The 25,020-nt window shown below is 47.9% G+C and overlaps 1 protein-coding gene across 3 annotated transcripts in view; it reads right to left on the reverse strand.

The window, feature by feature from the left end:
• Positions 1-7,927: 7,927 nt before the first annotated feature.
• Positions 7,928-25,020, reverse strand: part of NFKB1 (nuclear factor kappa B subunit 1) — a 103,509-nt gene continuing 86,416 nt past the window's right edge. For 2 of the 3 annotated variants that reach the window (XM_046656074.1, XM_046656075.1), the window contains 9 exons: positions 24,046-24,160; positions 19,298-19,499; positions 18,619-18,788; positions 18,181-18,283; positions 15,785-15,909; positions 14,339-14,405; positions 13,857-14,029; positions 12,903-13,083; positions 10,103-11,819 (listed from right to left, as the gene is read on the reverse strand). In XM_046656074.1, coding sequence (XP_046512030.1) covers positions 11,530-11,819; positions 12,903-13,083; positions 13,857-14,029; positions 14,339-14,405; positions 15,785-15,909; positions 18,181-18,283; positions 18,619-18,788; positions 19,298-19,499; positions 24,046-24,160 — 1,426 coding nt within the window. In that variant the 3' untranslated portion in view covers positions 10,103-11,529. The other variant, XM_046656076.1, reaches the window with a different exon arrangement.

Consider the following 25,020-nt stretch of genomic DNA (forward strand, 5'->3'; position numbering starts at 1 on the left):
CGTCAGTTTCCCTTTGGCTCTGGCCAAGTTTTTATTCTACTTGGTAAACTGGGAGAGTTTGAAGAATCTGGCCTAAAATATTTGCGGGGTTTTCTCTAGGAAGAATTACGTAAGTGGTTACGGAATGGACCAGCACTGAGAATTTGCTTTTTAAAATCAAACCTAATTAGATAATCGTTTTGGTTTTAAACTGAGAAGTTTTAGGTCACGGTCCATTGACTGAAAAGAAAATTAATGTAGACAGTCCAGGCCTGTCCTTTAGTGTCTAAGGGTTTCCTCATTTATGCGTTGAGTTATCTCAATGTCTATGTAAAAGCCTTGTGAAGGACTGCGACTCAGGGTTGTACCTCAGAAGATTCTTGACAAGCAATGTGTGTTTTCTCGTCACTGTTGAAAGTCCTCTCTTACTGAGATGGTGCCGGGGCACAGGGAGCACACACACCCCAGTAACTAGAGTGTTTCCTGCCAGGCACCCTGTGAAGTGGCCTTAGAAGTTGATTTGGCCGGAATTTGCATCCCTATTGTGCCCTTACCAGCTCTGTCACCTTAATCAAGTTATTTAACTTCTGTCTTCAGTTTTCTTGTGGTAAAATGGAAATAATGACACTGAACTTGTGAGTTGGTCTTGAAGAACAAATTAAAAATTTAGCTGAAAGGCTCGGTGCAATGCAGGCACTGAGTAGGGGCGCTGTAAATGGAACACCATCCTGGGGGTGACCATCTTGTCCAAGAGACGGCAGGGCTTCCAGCCACACTTACAGGAGCAGAATCCAGGTTCTGAGGCTTACTGGCTATGTGACCTTGGACAACCACTTGACTTTCTGGACTTCAGTTTTCTCATCTAAAATGGAGATGATGATCTCTAACCTTCAAAGGTAGTTGTGAGGACTAAACAAATAGGGTCTGGGACGGAAGAAATGATGAGCAAATGGTGGTTATGCTGTTTTGACATCATAATCATTATCACCCATTTAGCACATGGAGCAATAGTGAAATGAAGCAAATAGAGGCAAAATTTTTTTTTAAGAGGGGGAAAAAGATATCAGAAAAGAATGAATTTGTAAAGGAAGAAGAAAGTACAGAATAGACAAAAATATATACTGACAACAGTTTATCAAAGGAGAGAAATGTGCTGTATTCACATGATTTCTGTAAGAGAACAGTCATGTCCAGAGTGCTCTCCCGCGGTAGGTGTGGCCCCGCGGGCAGTCGCTTCTGCCATCCCAGTGGGTCGGTTTTGCTGCGTTTGCTGGAGTAGAGTCTGATGCACGTACTCTGGCGCTGGGTTTCTGAGAATGCTTTCTATCAGTAGCTACGTGAGCATTAGTAGAAAGAGTCGGAAGCCCAGGATCAGCGAATTTGCCAGTTTGGCTCCAACACGTACTCAACTTGGACAAGTCACTTAACTCTAAGCCTCAGTTTCCTTATCTTTAAGATGGGTTAATAGTAATTGCTATCTCGTAGGGTTGTGAGGAGTAAATAAGGTAAGGACGTGCATGCCTAGGATGGGAAAACGTGCAGTAAATGCTGGCTTATGATGACCACTCCTCGAAGGGTAAGGCTGGCCGCAGTGCCAGGCTCGGGCCTAGGGCTCTCACGTAGTCCTTGCCAAAGAAAAAGGACAATTTAGGTCTTCTCTACTAAGGGAAAATAATCATCAGGCTTCTGTGACCTGAGTTGAAGAAGAAACATCCAGGCAGAAAGCCAAAGAAGTTTCTAATTCCCCTTTTCTGTAAACCTCTTTCCACTTTTATTGAAGCAGAAAAGTTGAGTAGCAAGAGGCACACAGCTGTTGGGTGATTGTGCAAAACTCTACTTCTAGCAGAGGCCCCAGGGCACAGGAAGTGGGGCTGTAGGGGTGGGCTTGCTCGGGGGCACTGATTTCCAGGAGGCTGCCCGGAGTAAGGCCAGGCTGGAGAAGCGGCTAAGGAAGAGCCTGCAGGGCGTCCAGCCCTACCCCCTCTCCCGGCTTCAGAGAACTGGGTGCCAGCTGGAATGCCCTGGAATGCATGGGGCTTTAAAGAAAGAAAGCAAGTGGGAGGGAGGGATGGAGGCAGAAAGAGGGGAGAGAGGGAGGGAGAGAGAAAGTGAAAGAGGGAGAGGGAGAGAGAAAGAGAAAGGGAGGAAGAAACAGAAAGAGAGAGAAAGAGAAAGGCGGGGAGAGAGAGAGAAAGGGAGAGAAAGAGAGAGGGCAGGCGGGTGGGAGGGAGGAGCTGCGGTGGCCCTCAGGCTCTAGGGCTCCAGCACCAGCTGGCTGAGGATAGGGGTTAGACCCGCAGAGCAACTTTTTCTCTCTCTGCCCTTCTGTTTACTTGATTTTCCTCCATCATTGCTACCTTGGAAAAAGGGGAACATCTGAATGATTTTTAATGCCAATTTAATTGCTATGGATCTGTGAAAAGTTGGCGCAAAGCCTGCGGAACAGATGACTGATGGGGAGTGACAAATAAAAATGGCAAGTAATAGGATATATTAGAGTATACGAGGAAGCCATTTTGTGTAAACCTAATTCGGCCTGACCTTGTCTTTCCAAAAGGGCATGACCGTGGCTGTTGAGCATGCATTGTATATCTGCTTTAGAGATTCCCCATGGCAAGAACAAAGGCCCTTGAGATATGGTACAACTTCTCTTCCCCTCCCAACATTGGCATTTCTTTAAGGATTAAGCATCTTTCCTTGGGCTAGGAACTGATTGCTTGCAGCGCCCACCTGTGACCACCCAGCTCAAGACAATAGACTTGCCTCCTGCTACGCCCACCAAGATAGCAGACCCACTACCTGCTGTGTCCATCAAGTGCTGTGCCGACAGGGCAATCTTGTGACTATTGTGGGAGGGACATTTCAATCATATGTGAAACACCCTCTTTGAAGGTATATAACCACCCTGTGTACCCCCACTTCTTTGGAGTGCTCCGTTCCTCTGTGGAAAGACTCTCCCGGGTTATAATCCTCAGATTTCAGCTCAGAATAAACTCACCCAAATTTTCATTTATAGATTGGTTATTTTTGTTGACAGGAGAAAGCCGCTGTAGCAGAGAGCAGTAAGGAAGGGACTGAAGTGTGAGCTTGGGCATAATTTGGAGAGAGGAACGATGTTCCGGTGACAAAGAGCGTGATGGAGGCATCTTCCCAGGCCCAGCAGGCCTCTTCTGCCTATGGGGGTGGCCATGTGCGTCTGTGGTGACTCCCTGCCCACAGATTCTTTCTTGAAGCTTTAAACCTGGGGTCTCCTTGCCTTTCAGAACCAAATGGCCCCTGGCCCATGTGCTGTGTATGTTGATCATCATTCAAGGCGTGCGTTTGTGAGGTAGGAAGGAAGTCAGGGCAGAAGGGTGGCTTTGACCTTCCGATATCAGAACTGGGCAGGAGGAGCTGGCAACCACTGCTTGGGCATCAGGCTGAATCGCCCGCTTGCCCAGGGGCGCATAAACACGTCCTGAGCAAGTGGGTCCCGTCTGTGGGGAGGCAAAGCGAGCCCTGGGCAGCAGTCCCCGGCAGTGATGGGGAGGGGTAGGGTGGGACCTGAGGAGGAGACAGGGACAATCCTTCGCGCAGCCCTGCTCCGTGGCGGCGGAGCTGTGGAGGCTTCACGGGGACACGTGGCCTGTGGCCTCTGGCCAGCGTTGCTTCCGCTGGGAGGCAGGACTCTGCGTTAGCAGGGTGGCCCTCGGGAGCATTTGGAGGCCCTGGCTTGAATTGCTGGGGGAAGGGAGGGCACAAGGAAATGGCAGAACCGAGTGTTGAGAAGCTGCTGAGGGCCCTAAAGCAAAAGGAGAGTGGGGCCGGAGGAATCGGCAGGAAGAGGAGAAAGCGGGACTCCCGGGCTCCCTCCGGGGCTCTGCGGGGACCTGTGCCCCCACTGTGCGCTGCCAGTCCATTTGTGGGTGGGACGCCGGTTTGCCGCTTTGTCACCTCCAGGGCCTGCTCATTGAGCTCGCCCTCCCTCGGAGCACGTCCGTGCGACCGTCCCCTCGCGCAGCCAGGAGCGCCCTCGGTGGTGGCTGCCCAGCCAGCCGAGCGCACCAGCGCTCACTCTGGCTAAGCCAGGGGTCCCGGTAAATCAGCATCTCTGCCATTCTGTGGAAAACGGCAGGAATTAATACCCCTCCCTGTTTACCTCTCGGGTTGTTATGAGAATAAATATTTGAAAATATTCTGTAAATGAAAGCATTCGTGTTTAAAGGGTTAGTTTTGTTTTCGTTTTTTTTTTAACTTTTTTTTCCAAAGTTACAAAAGAAAATTTATTTCAAAAGCAAAAAGGAACATTTACATTTGAACAAAGTGATAAACAGGTTTCCTGCTAAAGAAGAAAAATCCGTGGTATGAAGTTTCTTGTTTAAGTTTTTGAAGCAAAAATAACAAATTGTACACTCTTCCCTTAGGAAAGGGAAGACCTGCAAAACAGTTTTGAAATGAAAAAAAAAATCTCTCTTTTGGCCAGAGAACAGACCTAGCAACCCGGCTGTCTAGTCCCCAGCATCACCCATCACCTCCCCGAGCTGATGCATGCCCACGGCAGCCTCCAGGTCTGCTCTCACTGTCTTCAGCTCTGACTCTGCTTCCTGGGTCCCAACAAGGAATCCTGGGAGAAGAGATTCCTAGAGAATTCTGTTTCCTCTGCTATTCTTCTCTCCTGGAGAGAATTATTTCCCCAAGAACCAACTGCGGCCCCTTTCTCATTCGTCTGAGAAACGGGAATCGAGGTTCTCTGCATCAACAAGCCCGAGGTCTCTTGGGCTGCACTTAAGGAACTACAGACCATGGTGGCTGGAGAGCAGGAGTCCTCGTGGAGTCAGCGCCAAGGCAACAAGCCTGCTGCTGGAACTCTCTGCCTCCTCCCTGAGCCAACACCCTCAGTCATCTCCGAGGACTTCTTTAGGAGAAACTGGGACTTTGTCCTTACAATGCACCTGTCCTTCTTAATCCCGGGAAGTGATTTCACCCTTCTCATGGCCATTTGCCACGATTGCAGCTGACTTTTGGAGCGAGTGAATGTTTGCATACATGTTGGAACTAGAAAGAACCTTCAGCATCAGCCTCCATCAGTTGGGTAAGGAATTTTGATCTATCCCACCAACTGGGACCTGTTCACCACCAAAATCAATCCCCTCCTAATACTGGGAACAAAAGTAGATTACCCAGACAGCCTCCCTGCTCTTGGTGCATCCCTGGGACTGAAGTTTTCCTCCAGTGCAACGTGAGAGGAAGTGACCCATTGCAAACTCCCACACGTACTCCTCTATGCTCCTGTCCCCTTCCAGCTGTCAGGGACCATCACCCCCAGCAAGACCTTGGGAGCCAAGGGTGGGAGGAAGAGTGACTGTCAGCCTGGAACCCCTCATGACTAAGTGCGAGAGAGACACCCTACCCACCCCGTCCCCTGCTGCAACTGTGGTTGATTGAAACATGTTACCGGGATCAGGAGATCCTGTGATTAAGTGCTTTATGTGTGCCTCAGTTTCCTCATCTGTGAAACAGGGACAAAATTCTTACTTCACGGGATTTTTGAACAAGTAATATGAGATAATGAACAATGACCACTCAGTGCCTGGCATGTAACCAATGCTCAAGAATTGTGATTCTTTGATGAACACATATCTTTGTTCCTTGAGGGCTGTTGTGATATTTCAATAGAGGATCAATTTGGAAAGAGATAGGGAAAAGCGAGTTGATGGAAGTGAGCAGATGCTCTCTCAGCCCTTTCCTCCCTCTCATTCTAGGAAGCTTGAGCAATTTGTGGAACTAGCCACCTGTCCAGGGTAATGGAAGCAGGCTATTGCAGATATAAGGGAATCCATAGTGATGGGGAATGGAATCCATTTAATTTCAAGCCCCTCCGCAGCATCTTCCTCAAGCCCAAAACCGACCAATGAACCTAGAGAACCAATGGGCAGGAACTTGGGGCCCCTGGGACTGGTGTGTGGACCCAGCAGCAGCCACAGCGGGGGCACAGGGAGGAGGCTCACATTGGAGGGGTTTAACGAAGATGGCAACTTGGGTGATTTACTTAGGTGATCTTTAAGGTATCGTCCAGCTCTAAATTCTGTGATCCTTAAGAAAATAAACAGAATTTTAGTTTCATCTCCTCTTGACTTCTGTGCCTCCCCAGCCCATTGGAAGCACAAATCAGGAAGAAAATTCTCCCCAAAAGCACAAAATAAGAAAGAGAAAGAGATGCACTCAGTGACCTCCAGTCCATGAATAATTCATATTTAAGCATCTTAGCCTAATGTTCCTAGGGGGAGAGTCAAGGCATGTTAACATCTAAGCAACATCCTTTTAGCAATACACTGGGTTCATTTTGCATTGTGGTTGGGGCACATGATGATGCATCATCCTTGCACAGATTTGTATGGATTCTCTCTCTCTCTTTTAAATATAGCATCTTTTCCTCAAAGGACTCAAATGTTGTTAAAGAACCACCTCTGGAATCAGATAGACCTGGATTTGAATCTGGGGTGTTCATATTCGGATTGTGTTTCTTCATTGTAAAATTGGGGTTAGATACGTACCTTACAGAGATGTCTTGAGGATTATCTTTAGAAGTCATTAATGCAAAGGGGCTGGCATGGAATGGACACTCACAGCCACCTGGCTCCCTCCCCTCCTTTCTCCTGCTAAGATGCAGGATGTCCAGTCTGTGGGGCTGCACTCCATGGTGGTGACCAGGACTAGCCACGCCACATATAACTAGTGCAGGGGACTCCGGTGGGTAAATGAGCAGCCACAGGGCTTCCTTCTGCCAAAAAATAAACTCCGCCAATCCTGCAAAAGTCTAGGTTATGCCTGCAGAGTGCAGAAACCTCAAAAGATGAAGAAGGTTCTGAGGAGGCTATTTTTCAGTGGCTTCCTGCTGAGACAAGCTTTCTGGGAAGGTTTATTTCAGGCCCATTGTAGCTTTCCACCTGATCGCCTGCACTCCTTCTGATGTTTACCCCCATCTGCTGGTACAATATGAGAGATGCCTTTCTCAGAGGAACCAACAGTGTTGGTAGCCTTCGTTAGAGCACCATGCAGAGAGTCAGGCCAGCACTGAGATCTGGGAGGAGGAAGGGGAAGTTTCTGGAACGGAAGAGAAACAGAACCTCTTATTAAAGAAGGGGAATGCTATTTTTAGTCTCGGCATGAGTTGTTTAGCTGTTCCTCCTGGGGCCAGCTTCTCTTTGAAGTGAGCTTCTGGTATGGGAGCTGTCAGGTTAGAGACCTGGAGAATGGTAACAACTCACACCTAGAGCCGTTTTTAACTTAATCATGACCCTGCCATGTGGGCAGGATTAAGCAAAACTGCTTGTCTCTATTCAGGCAGCATCTCCTGAGGCAGCCTGAAGGCCAGACAGGTGCGACTCAATGGCAGAAGCCTGGATCCTCTTAAGGTGTCGTTCCCTCACACATCTGCCGGTTAATGTGGCACTGGCTGTGGCCTCAGTGAAGGCTGTTGGCTGAACACTCACATGTGGCTTCTCCATGTGGCCACTTGGCTTCCTCAGAGCGTGGTAACTGGGTTCCCAGAGGGAACAACCCAGGAGACTGGGCAGAAGTTGAATTGCGTTTTCTGACCTACCCTTGTAAGGCACTTGGCATCACTTCCACCCTTGTCGCAGGCCTGCCTAGCCTCACAGGGAAGGACGCAGGCCCCTTCCCTCAGTGGGAGGAGTGTCAGCATCACACTGTAAGATGGGAGACCTTGCAGTGGCCGCCTGGAAAGTAGCTGCCTGCCACCAAGAGGAACTGCTGGAGGAAGAGGCAGGGGCTTGTTGCTGGAGAATTAAGGAAAGTCAGAGCTGTCTTTTTCACTTTAAAGATACAACTTTCAAAAACCGGAATAATGGATTGGGGCTCATGGAGAAATGGCAGTGTAATGGAAAATGGAAGGAGATTTTTTTTTTTTAATTTCATTTATTTGGGGCACGTTGTAAAATAAAGAGCCCAAACTATTTTACAGCAGACAATAAAGTTTTGCTTAGGAAGTCCTTTTCTATTTCAAGATTATTCATTCACGATTTCTAGTATTTTTATGGCTTAATTATTTGGAAATCATTTTGACGAAAGGAGGAGGAGGAGTTCAGACTGATTTTTTTGCCAAGTGATTAACCAGTTGGAGCATCTACTCATTGATTGTCTTTTCCTCATTGATTTGGAGTTTTACTTTATTATATACTAAATTCCTATATGTTTCTGGACTCAATGATTTTAATCTCCCTTCTTACCCTACCAAGATAATTCTCTATCCCATAAACTCTGGGGTGAGACAGACCCGGCTGTAAACTCAGAAACAGCTGAGCCATTGCCTGCTTGAACTCTTGGAGCCTCAGTTTCCTTCTTCATAAATTGAGGATAATTCTACATACTTCATTGGGTTATTTTCAAAATTAAATGACTTTGCATGTTCTGCAAAATTGCTCAGCATTAGTTCCTCGCCCCTGTGCATGCTGGGTTCTGGGGAGCCGGCTCTGAGACAGAGACTCGCGCTCAGGACGTTTCTCTGGGAGTGCCCTGGGATCACCACCATTTGGAAGGGAGCAGCCAGACACAGCAGCAAGGCAGAGGGAAGAGTTGAGCTGCGACACAGACCCAAACAACACCTCAGCCACCCCTGAGGGCGCTCTGGAGCTCAAACAGCCCTTCAGTGTTGTCCCGACTTGGACAGGTTTTCACACGCCACGTCAGCGTTGCCCGGGGCCTTCGTGGAAGTGGGTGAGGTGCCTCTCAGCAGCCGAGGCAATCTCCGAAGGAACTGACAGCGAGAGGCCATTTGACAAATGTCTCCCAGCGGTGGGGCTGACAAGTCCTTGTGAAAGAGGGGCCTTGGTTGCACCTCTCAGTGTCTGCCACAGCACATCATTCAAACACTTTTCATTTCTCCTCCCTTATTTCCAACTCTTTGAGTGAAGAGTTCAGCAAAGCTTCACGCAGGAAGGCTTCTTGTCGCAGACCCTCTGGCATGCAGAAATGTCAGCGCTTTGTATCACGGAGGCCCTGAGGACACGCTGAGGGCTGAGGAGGACTAGTTTTGCGTGAGATGGAGGAAAGTAAGGTGACACCGCCTACATGGGATGAGCCAAGCAAGGATTTGACAAACCCAAAGCTTTCATCTCAGGTTAAAATACTTTTCTTTTGATAATTTTTTGGCCCATCTCTCAGTCAACAAGTTGATTCTAAAGGGAAATGTGAATGTGGTAACTGGGCTGTGGAATGACCCTGTGCTTACGAGGAATCATCTTAGAAAAGTATCTGCACAGATCAAACAAGATGAGGGCATCAATTTGCTTTTCCTTTTATTATAAAAGTAAAATAAAAAATAGCATTTATAAATCCAATATTTTTTCCTTTAAAGTAGTTGATCTAAAAAAACATATTTACAATAGCAAAATGCAGAAAAAGGGGAAAATACCATTTCCAGCACTGATTGTAACCATGTTTAAATATTGACATGTACATGTTCTTTTTCAAATCACAGAGATAACCAGATCAGAAAAAGCAGGGGGCCTTTTTTTATTATATACTAAGTGACTCATTTTAAAATATCCCTTTTCTTAATCCTTAATCTGAATGCACAAGTGTGCCTTGGACGGCCAGAGAGAACACCAGGTGCGGACTGCGACACCTTTTAGTGACAGTGGGAATGCAGCAGAGGGACAGCAGCGATGACCACAGAAAGCAGCTGGTAAAGCTCAATAAGCCACCGCACCCCAGCGAGGCCTCAACCCAGCCAGGTGCCGTGATTGCAAGAGACTATCTGTAAACGAGCCCAATTAAACTCAGCTAAGAGCCAGGGAAGGAAGCCAACTCTCCAAGGCCTTGAATGGAGTCCAGAACGATCCGAGCAGGTGGTTTCCTTGGAGCACCTTTGGCTGCACTTGGCCTTCCTTCTCTTGGACAGCGTGGTGGAATTTCAGAGCTTTGGTTTACATGTTGTTGGAAATTGCCAGCAGGCTAAATTTTCCCTTCTATAGGTCCTTCCTGCATGTAATCGTGGGGCATTTTGTTAAGAGTTAGCAGTGAGCTGCCGCTGGTCAGAGACTCCGTGAAGCTGAGTCTGCGGAAGGAGGTCTCCACGCCACTGTCACAGACGCTGTCCTCCCGGAGCTCGTCTGTAAGGAGAAAGCAGGGACTCACTGGGGCCCGGGCAGCCCTCGCTCTTGCACACCCTCCCATCTAGCGGGCTCACTGAAAGGCTTGCGGGCTACTTTGGGCGTTAGTCGCCACAAGTCTCCACCCCCTGCCACGCCGCCCGCTCCCTCACAGCAGGGTGAGGGGCAGTAACAGGAAAGCTGTGAAGACATCAAAATTAGCCAAAGGTTTCCCTATCTCCTTCTTGCAATCTAGCCTCGTGTTTATCAGAATCCTTTCTGAGTTCTCTTGACTCAAAGTGCACCTTTTTTTCTTAGAAACCAGGTGTGTGTTTCCAACCACTGTATCACCTATTTTACAGATGGGGAAACTGCTGACCTAGGGGCTAAACATGAGCTCGCTCTGGGCCGCTTATGCTGGTAAACGCAATGCGCCGCCTCAGAGACATTTTGGTAACAGAAAAATAAGGTATTTTGATGAAAATGAGTCTCTACTGGACATGTAGGTAGAATTCTTGTTGACAAGTGTCTTCAGAGATTTGAACAATGTGGATTATCTGCTGTATGGAGAGAGTGACTTCTAATATACACTAACCAAAATGCTGTCTTTCAGCATTAGCATATGACAACTTTAATGGCAGTGACATGGTGATTGTGACTGACTGATTGCTTCAATCACCGCATGTTTATTGGGTGTCTATTATGTACTATGAACTCTGAGGTATTTTAAAAATAACTACTAATCAAGGGCTTAATGCTTTTTAAGACATAAGTATGTTCCTCTTTCTTTGTTTATGCGCACAGAAGGAGCACAGGTCGAGACAGGTCTGAGTTGTTTTCTATGGACGTGCTGCTCCTTTCTCAAGTACGTACAGCCCCGACCCCTACTCCCCAAGGTGACACTGGTACTGAAACTCAATGGCCAGGAGGGGCCAGCAGGGGAGGATCTTTTCAGGGAGAGGGCAGAGCAGGTTCAAAGGCCCTGAGGCTGTATCAGACCAGTGAGCTGGGGGAACAGAAGGAGCCCCAGGGAGCTGCAGGGTGGTGGGGTGAAGGAAGGGCATGTGAAAGCAATGTTTAAAGTGAGAATGGATACAGAAGGGATGTTGCCTCTACTGTTTACTGCCTTCCCTTCAAAGCCTCAAACAGTGGGAGGTGCACAGTATGTGCTCAATAAAGACTGGTTGAATGTATGAATGAACTGGCGGGTATACAAGAGGAGTAACAGAATCTCACTAAGTTTTAAAAATAATCCCACTACGTGTTGTGCAGAGAGTGGACTGAAGGGAGGTGCCCAGCCTGGAGACAGGGAGACCGATTAGGAGCTGCCACAGGATCTGAGGCGACAATGCGGCCGACTGGAGGGAGTGGCTGCTGCAGACGGGGAGACTCGCCGGGCTGGGTGCGCCACCATCAGTCAGCACCAGGAGGTCTTCGTGGGCAAGTCTTAGACTCTGTCCTAACCTCCTGGAGTGCGGGCGCTTCTGATGGACACGGTCAGTTCCGAGTTCAGGTGGGGTATCAGGAATCCCTCGTGAGTAAGGAGGAGACAGGGCTGCGACTTTAAAAGGTGAGCGTGAAGGAGGCAGCGAGGTGAGTGTGCTGTGGAAGAGCCAAGAGGGGCCTGTTTGAAGCAGGAGGGAGTGGTCGGCTGCGACATGCTGGGAGCGGTCAAGAAGCTGAGAAGGATGGTGACGAGATCTGACCAGATACTGGTCATCGTGCCGACAGCAGGCCTAGTGGAGCCGACTGCAGGGGTCAAGGAGAGGAGACACAGTGAGGACAAGGGAAGAACAACTCCAAAAAAGTCTTCTGAAAGCTCTGCTTGCTTGGGGAACAGAAAAATTGGGCTGTAGCTATGGGGGATGTGGGATCAAGGGAGTGTTTTTTTCTGTTTGTTTGTTTTCTTTTGGAAAGACGAGGGAAATGACAGCATGCTTGCGAAGTGATCCGGTCGGGAAGGAGAAGCTGCTCATGCAGGAGAGAGAGGCAAGAACTCGAGGAGCAGCGACCTGGCCATGGTGACGGCCGGGCTGGGAGGGAGAGCAGCTCTCCACCTAGGGTGCAAACACTTAATCCATGGAACCTGGAGGGAAGGTGCACAGCTGGGCACAGGAGCAGGTGGGCTGGTGATCTGATGGGCAAACATGAGAGAGTTCTAGATGTTTCTAAGCTCTCAAGGGAGTGTGAGGTGAGGACAGTGGATGTGCAGGGAGAGGGAAGGGGTGTTGGGGATTTAGAAAGAGAGCATGAAATGGTTGTTTAGAGAGTGGGAGAGTAAATTTAAAGGGAAATAATAGGATTACTGGGCTGTGCTGAGAGTCCGTTACCTTGTGTGTTTTAGGTGGGATGGTACTAAAGGCAGTGGGAGACAAGGCCAGTGGAACGGGGAAAGGCTGAAGGGAGAAGGAGAAGACCCTGGCAGGGAGGAGGCTGAGGAACCGAGGGTGGCGGGCAGCAAAAATCACAGCATCCACCCATGGCGTGGGAATCCCATAAACCTTGGTCTCCACATTTGTCTCTCTCTTTTTTAAATTTAAGAAGTTAGAGAAATAATATTTATCTTAACCACCACATCATGTTTTTCATGTTTACTGTGAATCTAAGTAACTCATGTGTCAATGTGATTGTTCCTGGGGACAGCCCCTCACCTGAACGGTGGTGTCAGGAGTGGGGGAAGGTAGACTCTGTGGGCCCCGGGGGGAGACAGACAGACAGCACAGTGTATTCAAGAGATCACGGTGGGGGAGACGTCCCTATCCCAAGAGACTGAAGGCAGCAGCCTGGGGAGCAGGAGAAGGTCTCAACTGCCTTTCTGTCTGTTTTCTTTACCTATTTGCTGCCTTGTGGAGGCAGGTGCGAGAGGCAGCGAGGGGGCCTGGGAGGTGGTCGTCACTGGGCTGGGGGCTGCGGTTCCTGAGGTGCAGAATGCTGCCTGGATCACTTCAACTGCTTCTGTGTAGCCCATCTGTCTCAGGGCGTCCACCAGCTCTTTTATCGTCCCCCCAGAGACCTGCGAGAAAGAAAGGAAGAAAGAGGATGTGCTTGTGTTCAAACCTTTGCAAGGAACAGCCAGGCAGGCTGAAGACGCAACGCCACGCGCCTCCCTCTGCCAGGGTGCGAGCCGGCCGTCCTGGAAAGGTCGGAGTGAAGAGCGGCTAGAAAACGCACTGTCTTTGAATCGAGTTTCCTGTTTCACCTCAAAGATCACTCAGGAAATCACAGAGCAGAGACAGAAGTGCTGAGGCAGTGAAACTCTGCCTGGAGGGACGCTCACGCAGTATGTCCGCCGAAGCCGAAGCTCTGAAAACCACTGAGAAACAGGAGCCAACAACGAAATCTTCAACAGAGAATCATTTCAGCCCATGTTCTTCTACCTTTCAGTTTCAGAAACTACAGCCTCCCAGGGAGTGGCTCCTCCTGCAGCCACCTCACAGAAAGCTGATTCCGTGTCCCGACACAGGACCAAGGCGTGCCCTTGGGGGTGGAAGAGAGGCATGTTGATCGAGTCTGTTCAGGGGATCAAGGTCCTGGGACCGCCCTGCCGTCTAAGTAGCATCTTCGCAGGAAATCTCAAGGGCTTTGGAGACTCGGAAAATCCCACGGTAACTGAGCAGAGCCCTCTTAGGAAGGTGGCCTCCACGCTGGCCGGGGCCTCCCTCCCAGGACAGGGGAAGGACTGATCCTGCTCCTCAGAGTTCAGGGAGAGAGAAGGGGACCGGGCCCCAGACAGTGCTGTTAACAGAGTCAAGTAAACATGGTTAAGAGCGTGAGATGGTGTGTTACCTCGTAGTTGTCCATAAGAGTCTTAGATGGGGCAGGACTCAGCCGGAAGGCATTATTTAGTATCCCCAGCCCTAATTTCTGTGCCAGAGTGGCCCAGTTTTTGTCTGGATCAGGGATTTCTAGCAACTTGTAGAGCTGCAACTTTGCATCTTCAGTCAGCTGTTTCATGTCTCCTAAAGGAAATGAAAAAGAAACACGGCTGTCCCATGCGACCAGAGGCCCTCGCTGGGGTGATCACAACCGCCTGCCCCGTGCCCACGGAAGCAGTCAAGCTCCTGGACCTGACGTCAGCAGCAGGCCAGCTGGTTCTGGGAGATCACAGCCGGACAGTCTCCTTTGCATGCCTCCAGGATCTTTTGATTCTGAGTAAGCCACCGCAGAATCACAGTACACCCTGGATAAGGCCGGTTCTCCCTCAGCCTCTTTAATCAACAGCACGGAGACAACACTGGGTAAGAGAATCTGTTTCCACTGCAGCTCACCTTGTGCCAGTAAATCATCTGATGTAAACTCGGGCTCATAGGGTTTCCCATTTAATATGTCAAATACCTGAGGGAGAAGAAAAACATGGGGAAACATTACACATTAAAGAGACCAGGAAGAGAACCTGTTTCTTTGTAATAAAGAACTCAGCATGTCCTCCTTAGGGGTCTAGCACCCTAAAGATGGAGGACTGGAAAGGAGTCAGTGCCATCGCCCAGGAGGCAGTCCCAGTGCCCTCTGGGGCCGGACGGCTGTGTTCTGCAGGGGCTGTGTGAGGCGGGGAGGAGGACGCAGCCCAACCCCACCGAGAGCCAGGGCCATGGTCCTTCTGCAGGACAGAGGCAGACGTGCGGACCAAATCAGCCACGAGCTGGTCAGAGTCGTTGGGAAGTGACGTGTCCCTGACTGCCAGGGTGAGGGCAGAGCTGCCTCAGAGCTGTGACACTGTGCTCCCTCGCTGTCCCCACACCCCCAGGAAAAGGCTTATGAGAATGAATTTTATAAACTTGCTCAAACTGAGGTGTAGAAATGCTCACAAGGCTTGGCGTTAGCCTTCTAGCACTATCTACATTTTAACTGAGGGGCCAGAAAGGTCTCAGATTAAAAGAAAAAAAAATTCCACAGCTCAGGAAGCCCTCCTGTGTTCTCTGCCGTCACTTCGTTCTGGCTGACCCAGCTGAGGACATCATGGGGTCACTGAAGTGGGTTATCTTTCTGTGTTCTGTGCTGAGGCTTCTGGGAAGCCAGGGGCTCAGCAGAGAAGGAGAACCCTGTGGTCATTCTGCCAGGGTCCCTCAGCACTGCAGCCTGCCTGGCCGTGGGGAGGCAGACGAGCCGTTTTTGGATGCGCAGCAGCACTGGCCCCTGAGAAAGCCGACTCTGTTGTGTCGCAGACCTGGATGCTGCCCGCCTTCTGCCTCTGCCTCCTCCCCCTGGGCCGGGAAGGCCTGGTGACTGCATTTCACCTTCAGATCTCAGGCCATTGGGGAGTTTTGAGGAAGGCTTTAAGTCTGGTTACTCTGCTTGTATTTATTGAAATCCTCAGAAGAATCCTCCGTTTCTTTTTATGTTCAGAAATCACTTACCAAAGTTTTAAGTAAATCATAACACTTATCTAGCCTCAGAGATTGGATGGGAATGATTCTGGTGTGAGTTCAGGATGTGGCACTCGAAGGTGAATTTTGCCTTTTCTCCTGTCTGACCCTCTCTCACAGCTTAATTCTGATCTGACCAGGCACACACTTTCACACTCAGAACTCCGCTGACCTCGATCTTTCATGGATAGGCTTTTCAAGGTTAATACGTCTTTTGACAAGTTGACTTTTTTAAAAACCAAAAGGCACGTGCTTTGGGGCAAGAAGACCCAGGAAGACCATCTGTTCTGGCATTCCTGAACCATTAGCTCTCTCAGGAGCTGCCATCAAACAAACTGGAGCCACACTGACCTGCCAGCTGGCGGCCATGTCTAGGGGTGTGGTTCCAGGGACGACTCCTTCGTCCTCTCCATCCTCTTCCCAAGAGTCATCCAGGTCGTAGAGAGGCTCGAAGTTCTCCACCAAGGGGTCTGCTCCTGAGAAGTCAAGTTACCCAGCATTAGGTAAACCCAGATCTTGGTCAACTTCTAACTGCCCGCAGGGGTCACATTTCTAAAGGCACAGCACAGTAGCTACTAGAGGCAATTACCTGGGTACATTTTAATACGGAAACATGTTTCCACTGAAATATTCAGAGAACTTCTTTTAAATTCTAATTTATTTTGACTGTAAAGCTGTCTGATGATATCCTATACAGCCAAGGACACTTTCAAAAACAAAAGACTTAACTCTCACACTTAACTCTATAGGATAGTTTTCAACTGAACGATGCATCTTTACTTTGAGGACTAACAACAGCGGTTTACAGGGAGGGGGCGCCCCTCAGGATCAAGGTCCTAAATGTTCAGATTCACGCCCGCCATTGCCCACTTCTCAGCCTCTTCACCCACTTGCTCTAAAGAACAAAGATGCTTCTGTGCAGCAAGAACGTGTTCAGTTTCATTCCTGAGGACGGCACCACCAGGGCCCTGATCGTTACACAAAAAACACTGAAGACACCTTCTCCTTGGATGTATAGTTACTGAAAAATTTAGGGCCGATCTTGGATAATCTAGTCTGTTCCTTAACCTGCAGCAAGAAAACACCAAAGTAATGCAAAGACGAGAGTTGGAGTTACTTCTCACAGGCCCAGAGACTGTCTTCACAAGAGTCTAGCCCGGCGCCTGGTGAAGAGCGGTCAGTTCAGAACACCCTTTGGGGAAGGACTTGTTTTTCTCTTGCTGGGAGAACACTTGATTTGTGCCAACTTCACTAACAGGAGAGCACAAAATGAGAGTCAGAGAAGGATCTTCGTGTCATTTCTGATTCCATTCTCCCAGTCCTAGTCTGATCTATAGGCAGTGGCTTTCACTTGACCATGAAAACAGTGGGGGAACTAAGAGGAACAATTTACAGGACCGAAGACGAGAGGCTGATCTATGTCTGTTCCTTCAGTGACCTTCATGACTTTGAGCTCAGGACCAGGTTTGTCACCAGAATTTCTTCCTTTATATAGTAGAGAAACTGTTACTTGCTACTCCTTTCATAGGATACTGAGAATTCAAGATAAAGCATTTTTGAAAGGGTTATAGCTTCTTGTCTGAAGGCAGTTCTTAATTATAACCAGTGACCTCCTAAACTATTCACACATGCACTGCTCTTGTTACAGAGAAAGCTCAGCTTGACAAAGGAGAAAAGAAAAGAGATATTTTGGGGGGGATATGGTTTTTGGATATGATTTTACTTGCCAGAAAAATGTAGTGCCCCCAAAGAAAAGGTTCCTACATCTTCCGAGACTCAGTTTTTTAAGGTATTTAACTCGCTCTGTTTTCTTAATTTATGAAGCATTTACTTTCTAAAAAAAATTTAATAACCTCTAAAGTAAAGCAGATATTAGGGAAGACTCGAGATACTAATTTCATTAAACATTTTTTGAGGTTCTAAATATACAAGGCAATAGAGATTCAAGGATGACCAGGAATAATTTTCCATACTTCACAGGACTAGAGGATTAAATGGACCAACACCTGTAAATCCTTGAGGGAGGGCGGGGAGACAAACAGCAGAGAAGGAAGTCTGGAAGTTCAGACGGACATGGTGTGACTCCCAGCTGTGCCACTTACGGGACCGTGGCACAGGGATCAGAAGTCCCTGCAGTCTGTCTCCTCGGCTTTAAGATGGGAATAATAACGATGGTACTTATCTCAAAGGGCTGCTGTGGATTAAGTGAGACAGCGCGTGTAAAGTGCCCAGCACAGTGCCTGGGACATAGTAAGGCCAATGAACGCTCACCGTTTTTAGTGCCTCGCACATGACAGTACCAATACACGACCCCTGGTTTATTCCTATTATTTCAACTTTTAAGAAAACTTTCTTGCAAAGGAAGTTTTAAAATTATTTTTTACATCAATAAATTTTTTCCTCTGGGAACTTCTGACATGATCTGAGGCTGGCACTGCTCAGACTTCTGTAAGAAATTAAACTCAACTTTAAGAAGATCTCTTGCCATAGGAGTTGACTGAAACAAGCAAAACCCAAGACAAACAGGTGAATGAGGGAGTAAAAGCTAACACGCCTATCAGGATGAAGCCCAGGATCCCTGGTGGGAGGAGCGCCTTCACAGCAGTTCAGTTGAGGGTCACAGATCTCTTCCTCACTCTTGCCCGCCAGCAGCGCGTCTGTGACGGACGAAGGCCACACAGCTGCTCTGCCGAGTTGGGTCTGGTTCTCGATGACAGTTTCCATCCCTCACTGCCAGGCCGCCTTACCTGCTGCTTTGAGGAGAGCGGCCAGCCGGGTAGACCCTCTCCCGGCCGCTATGTGCAGGGGTGTAGTTCCATCGTAGGTGGTACTGTCAACATGGGCTTCACCCTAAAACCCAGCCCACACAGACGAGGGTCAGTCAAAGGTTCTCCAGCCCTTCAGTCACCACCTCCCCTGTCTGCACAGCCCCTTGGGTCATCCTACTCGCCCAGCTTCTATCTGGGGCAGGCCCTGCCACTGAAGAGCTCCCCAGGTAGAGAGGCTGGGCAAGTGGTGACAGGAATGCCGGAAGTGGCGCCTTGGAAGCCTCGCGAAGAGAGTAAATAAGCAGAGCTGAATGTAAGGAGAAAAGCTGGATAGCATTCCTACCATCGTGCTCTGCACGGTTTTTCCTAAATCCTCCTTGGGAATTTAATGCAAAGGCAGATCCGTGCATCCCTCACCTCCAGGAGCAGGCAGCCGGCCAGGGAGATGTTGTCCCGCTCCACAGCCAGGTGCAGTGCCGTGCGCCCCGACTTCCGCTCCTGGGCGTTGACGTCCGCCCCGGCAGTCACCAGCAGCCGCAGACACGGCATGCTGTTGCTCATCATGGCTATGTGAATGGCATTCAGACCTGCAGCCCAAGCACAGGGACAGTCACGGGGAGGGGGCGGGAGGAAGGCTGCTCACAAGATGCCCTTCGGTGAAGCCTAAGGAAATGGCACAACCGGAGCAGTGCAGGGTCTGCTGCCGGTTTCGGGCCTCCAGCACTGAGTCTCTACTCCAGACAGTCTTTACGGGCGCTGCAAGCCTACCCTCTGCAGGTAAAGCTGCAGTTCCCTTTTACATTCTCAGGAGACGCTGAGAGCAAATAAACATTCTCCGAGTGAGCGATGCTTTCCACACCTCAAGACCAGTGTCTGCTCTGGCCTCTGCTTTCTCCTCCTCCTAACTATTCCAAGTCATCTTTAAAGGAATTAGGTATGGTGAGCAACAGACATTTCCACAACAGATGATGAACTCTAGGTGACTAAGGAAAGCACCTCTGAGTGCAAATCAAATAGCACACATTTATCAAATACCTATCAATTGTTTAGAAGGCAGATAGAGAAGGTTCTACTATGATGTGCGATGGTCTCTTACCGTCCGCATTGGGGTGGTTGATAAGTAGTGCTGCCTTTTTGTGCTTGAGTAAAATACCGAGAATTTTATCATGTCCTTCTTTGGCAGCTAGGTGCAAAGCAGAGTTACCGAAGCGGTCCAGAAGGCTCAGGTCGGCCCCGGCCCGCAGCAAGTCCTCCACCACAGCCTCCTGCTTGGTGATCACTGCCAAATGCAAGGGCGTCTGGGGGGCGCAGAAGGGGCAGGAGATACACTGGTCAGTGGCAAACACTTGTAACCCAGCGGCTTATTAGCTGCCACTGCACAGGTGAAGTCACACTGTGGGGCCATTACCCATTCCCAGAGTAACTCCTCACCTTTGCAAATTAGTTACCCCCTGTTCCATGCTGTGTGCTAATGAAGTATGTATGCTGGACTAACATTCAGTCATTCAATTATTATATTTACAATTCTTAATAGCTTTCTTGTTTCTCATTGGAGTCCACTGATTGATATGTAACTCAGCTATTAGTAAATTTAGTTTTCTTGAATTTCTAGTAGGACTCTCTCTTCAGCTGATAATTCCATATGTTAACAAATCAAATCAAGGCAATGGTTTTACTGGAGAAGTTTAAATGAACTACCCAATAGAAGGCAGTTAACAAAGGTGCTGTCTTTCTATACTGACATGGAAAATAAATTTGCTAAATTAAAACATATTGTTCCATGGACTGGCTCCATGAGACTGATCGGTAGAACTCTCCCACCTCCATTTCACAAAGGGTGTCAAAGGGTCCTGGACGCCATGAGCAGGACAATGGGAGGACCTCACTGAGAGGGCTCCTTGAACAGACGAGCTGAGCTGTTGACACCAACAGGCATGTGGACAGTCTACTGGATGACCCTGCCCACAAAGCAGGACCTCGGTGAGTGCAAATGAGATGTTTTGAAAACTGCCTGTTTCAAAACGAGTAAGACAAACACAATCACGAAAGCATCTTTCAAAGAACTGAGGTCGCAGACAGAGAAAAGCGATACATTTGATACAAATCAGCCTATTTCACAGGCGCCTGTGAAATCCAGCCTGTCTAGTGACAATTTGCCTAAACTTTCCCTCTCAGGAAGCATGGACTGGCTGGAGCAGGGCAGCAGGGGAGCCACCAACATCCTGGCTGAAGCAGGGCAGCAGCAGCACACGCGAGCTGGAGCCAAGCTGCTCGGGCCACTCAACCTCAGCAACAGGGATTATTTACTGTGGCAGAAACCAGACAGGATTTTTAGCCAAATTTACACTCTCCCTCAGTTTTTTCATCTTTTAGGACTATACCCTAGCTTGAAATGGAACGATGTCCTCAAAACTCTGGATATTGTAGCCCAGAGCCTTCTTCTCAAAAAATAAATAAGTAAATAAAAGCTTTGTTTATTAATCAGAAATGCGATTTAGGGAGATGAGAAAGAGAATGAGATTGCAAATAAGATGATCTGAGATTATAAGATGTTATACCATGCAGAGATAGGAATTATCTGTAGTTTTAATGTAATTTTTTTCACATCATAGAAATTCGCTTACCATGAATGAGAGTTTTTTTATTAAAAGTTTTCTCCCAAGGTCCCACCAAAGGTTTTCTATGATATTTCAGGCTTAGATCTTAAACCCCAGGATTATATCTTAAACAATGACACAATCTGGGCATCCAGGAATCCTTATGCTATGGCTGTTGGCACGTGGACTTATGCAGACATTCTGCAGAGCCAAGTATACAAATACAAATACAAAAGCCCCAGCATATATATCTGAGTGACACAAATCCACAAAGGGACATGAGTGCGGACATTCACTGTAGTATTGTCCATAGAGGTGGAAGCAAGAAGTTGGTTAAGTGGCCACTGCTGGGGAACAGGTACATTACAGGTGGAAGATGTCTACTATGGGATTCTCTGCAGGAGTAGAAACAACGAACTAGCTGTATACACAGATGCATGGATAAATCCCATAAATAGCAAAGGCAGAAATATAGTGATGTAGCACAAAGCCACTTAAGTATTTTAAAATACATGTAAGAAGAACTGTACGGACACATACAAATGAGTGCATTACAACTGGTGTGACCTGAATAAGGTCTGTGGATGTATCAATGTCAAATGTCCTGGTTTTGATACTGTACTGTAGTTATACAAGATACTGCCATTGGGGGAAGCTGGGGGAAGCGTACAGTGGGCTTCGTGGTACATTTTTTTGCAACCACCTATGAATCTATAATTACATCAAATTAAAAATTAAAGGTTAATGCAGAGCAATTAGATATATGTAATTATATATACAATGTACATATAATATAATGTGGATTGTGTGTGGAGTATACTAAAATATCTATTTAAAGTGTATACGTTTATGTAGCCAATTCCTGGGAAACACTTGCAAACACAGTAGTTACATTTGGGAGTGGGGCTGGGAAGACCTGTATGCTGCCAGGGAGGGCAACTTCGATTCTCCAATGTATATCTTCAGGAACCATATAAAAAACGATGAATATATATTATATTTATAATAATTAAAAGCATAAAAGAAAAAACATATGCACAAAAAACCCACTAGTGTTTTATAGGAACATATGCAAATGAAACAATCCATATCAAACACACCAGTGGTTGTCGGTGTTGGGGGGAAGGGGATGGAGAGGAAAATAGGGTTTAAGGGGAATCCGTGTCTGAAATTGAGAAAAGTTCTAACTCTATGCACTTGGATTATTTTGAAGGTGTCTCTAGAGGGTGGGTGGGGAGAGAGATTTAATCGTAACAGATGTCCACAGAAAGGTACTAAGACTAGTGAAAGGTATTTTGGGAGAATGTTTAAGACAATTGCCAAATAAGTGAAATTACTTAGAGAACTGTGTGGCTTCCCATCAAGGATAGTTAACAGAGAACCTTTACAATAGATAGACGGGAGTCCACATCTTAGCCTTTTCTAGTTCTCAAATCAGAGTTGCCACTGGGTGTGTGCTGGAGGCCTTGAAGGCACACCAGGCGACCCAGAATCCTTGCCCATTAATGAGGGTAGTGGAAAGGAGGGGGAAAATGGACCCGGATTCTCCTGAGAGTCCCCACATCAGAAGATGCACAAGTGTCAAAAGTGCTGGTTTCAGGGTTTGGTCTCTAGCACACTGGAGAGTCTCTATGTGTGTAACCAAATGATCCAGCAGGAGTTTAGCACATCATAAATCACAACGACTAATCCTGTCGTGCCACGTCCTTTGCAGGTCCTATTCATAAACAGAAAAACAAGTCACTGCCTGAATCTAGGCTACAGGCTGTGAAGTCGAGTAGTCTAAAAGGAGGACGGAGAGGCGATGACCTCCGTTCCTGGTTTTATTTGTACACTTGTGATGGTGAAAAGGAGCCAGAGAGTCAAGCTTTATGGACCAAATGACTTTCCAAAGACCAACAACCCCCAAAGTGGCATGAAAATCTGAAGAAGATATCCTTCACACGTGTGTCTAAAATCAGGCCTCATCCCAGTTATTTTATTTATGAGTCAGTGAAGAACCCTGACTTCATCTTTCCTTTGACATTAAGCATTATGGCCAGAGAAGAAGCCTACAGCCCAACTCCAATGGGAAATTGTTATTTCCCCTTATTAGGAAACAAGTATTCACAGACAAAAGTCTATTGAGAGCTACGTGTAAACGTTGCAGTGCTTTTGCTTTGAGGAAATAAACATGATTCGCTTCACCTGCTTTAAAAATTGAGACTGAAGCAGGCACCTTTACTGTACAAATAATTATACAAGACTGTGGCCCATATTTTTCGAGTGAGAGGTGTGCTTGAACTGGGCATCCGATTCAATTGTTAGCATTTAGGCCAAGGAGGACTGGGAGGTCACTGTGGGCTGAGTGAAGGGAAGGAGAAAACAGCAAAGCTGAGAAGGGGGCGAGACCAGGAGATTGGTACAAAGACTAGCGGGGCAGGGAAAGGCACAGCAGGAGGGGAAAGTGCCTGGGGGGGCGGGGTTCGCAGCCCTGGATGGTGGAACCCTACCAGCCTCCTCCTAGGGAGGCCCTTAGCCCAGGGAGGCTGGCCCAGGCCTCCTGGCTCCCCACACCCAGTATCCAGCAGTCTCCATCTCCTTTCCTCACCTGCGATCTGCATGCGCCCAGCAGGCAGCCCCACGAGTCCCCAGCTAACGCCTCTCGCTGCAGTGCCTGAAGGCCAGTGCAACAGAGCTCCTCACGTTGCTTGCGAGCCACCTAATTTCTATTTAAAGCTGATCTGGGCAAAACTCTTTGGTGTTCCCTGTTTTCCTCACTTGGAGCTGTCTTTCTGTTTCTGTAAGAACTTTTTCCTCCTCAAGCAACTTTTTAACCTTTTAGTATTCTGATTTTAGTACCCTTTGTTTGATATACATTTAATCTAGATGTTGTCAAAATGTTTCAGCAGACTTCAAGATTCTTGTAAATTATTGGCTTTTCAAACAATTTTTTTTTCAATTCTATTTTTCTTGACAGATGTGACGCATTTACTCTAGGTTCTCCCTCTAAAGTGGATCAACTCTGACAGATTTCTAAAGTTTAAAGTTTGCCTTCCCCGCAGGATGCTGAGTTGCATTGTGGGGGATTGCTATTATACCCTCAGATCAGGGATTCTGACTCATACAAGAACATTCAGGATATTATCTACAAAGATGTTCTGTTGTATTTTTGCTACTGGTAACATTATTGGAAATAACACAATACACACATGCGCATACAAGCGAGGGATCTGTCTTCAGTCGTCTCCTTAATGTTCCCGCTTACCTGGTAGAGGTCATTTCTCATGTTGATAATGTCATCAGAAACCAAACCAGACGTGACTTCTAGCAGATCCCTCACAAGCTGGGCGTGAAGGTGGATGATCGCTAAGTGTAAGACACTGGAATGAAAATATGGCAGCAATAGTCAACTAAAATGTTAATGAAAAAAAGACTCCCAAGATATGGCTATACTTGCAGACTGAATCTGGTTCTCATATCTAGTTTTCTTTGGCCCCCAAACGTTTTGAATCTATAAAATGTCTTGAATCTGACGTGGGGAGGCTCTACTGCCTAGCCAAGGCTGCGGTGCCCGCCTGGTCTCTGGGGACACTGAGGTTTGACCCCTTGTGGTGTAAAGGCACCTGGGCTTTGAGGCAGAGACACCTACATTCGAACCCCACCTGGGCCTCTGGGCTATGGTTGCAGGGCACGTGCTCCGCTAGCTTCTCCCTGACATGCAGGTGAGCCACGTAAAAAGCCTGAAGTAGGATCTGTTCAGAAAAACGTAGTCACCATCCCTAGCCCTGCTACCCTCCTCCCAAATACCGTGTGGCAGCTTTTTCAGATCTTCCTAGATCCCAAGAGGGGAGAAGGCAGTCAGGCTTTTACCCATTGGGAGAAGACTCTTGAAGCAAACTTCTGAAGAAACAATGTCATTGTATTTCTCCTCTACTAAGAGTCCTTCTGCCTGGAGCGGTTTTGCTCCTCTTCTCTGCCTGGACAATACCTCTCCATCCTTCATATTTCAGTTCAAGCCTTACATCCTTGCAAGACTTTCCCAACTCCCTCAGCAGAGCAAGTTGTCTCCCCTGAATTTGGGCAACGGCAGTTTTCAGTACCTCTTTCTCCCTCTCTGGCCTGTGATCTGCTCAGAGGCTGCTTCTCTCTGGGTCAGCCCCACAGCCCTGGCACACAGTTTAGGCACTAAAATAAGGATGACAGAACAAACCTAGGGGCTGACACTAATGAGGGGGAAAAT

Source organism: Equus quagga, chromosome 3 (assembly GCF_021613505.1).
Source record: "Equus quagga isolate Etosha38 chromosome 3, UCLA_HA_Equagga_1.0, whole genome shotgun sequence".
Taxonomy (NCBI): domain Eukaryota; kingdom Metazoa; phylum Chordata; class Mammalia; order Perissodactyla; family Equidae; genus Equus; species Equus quagga.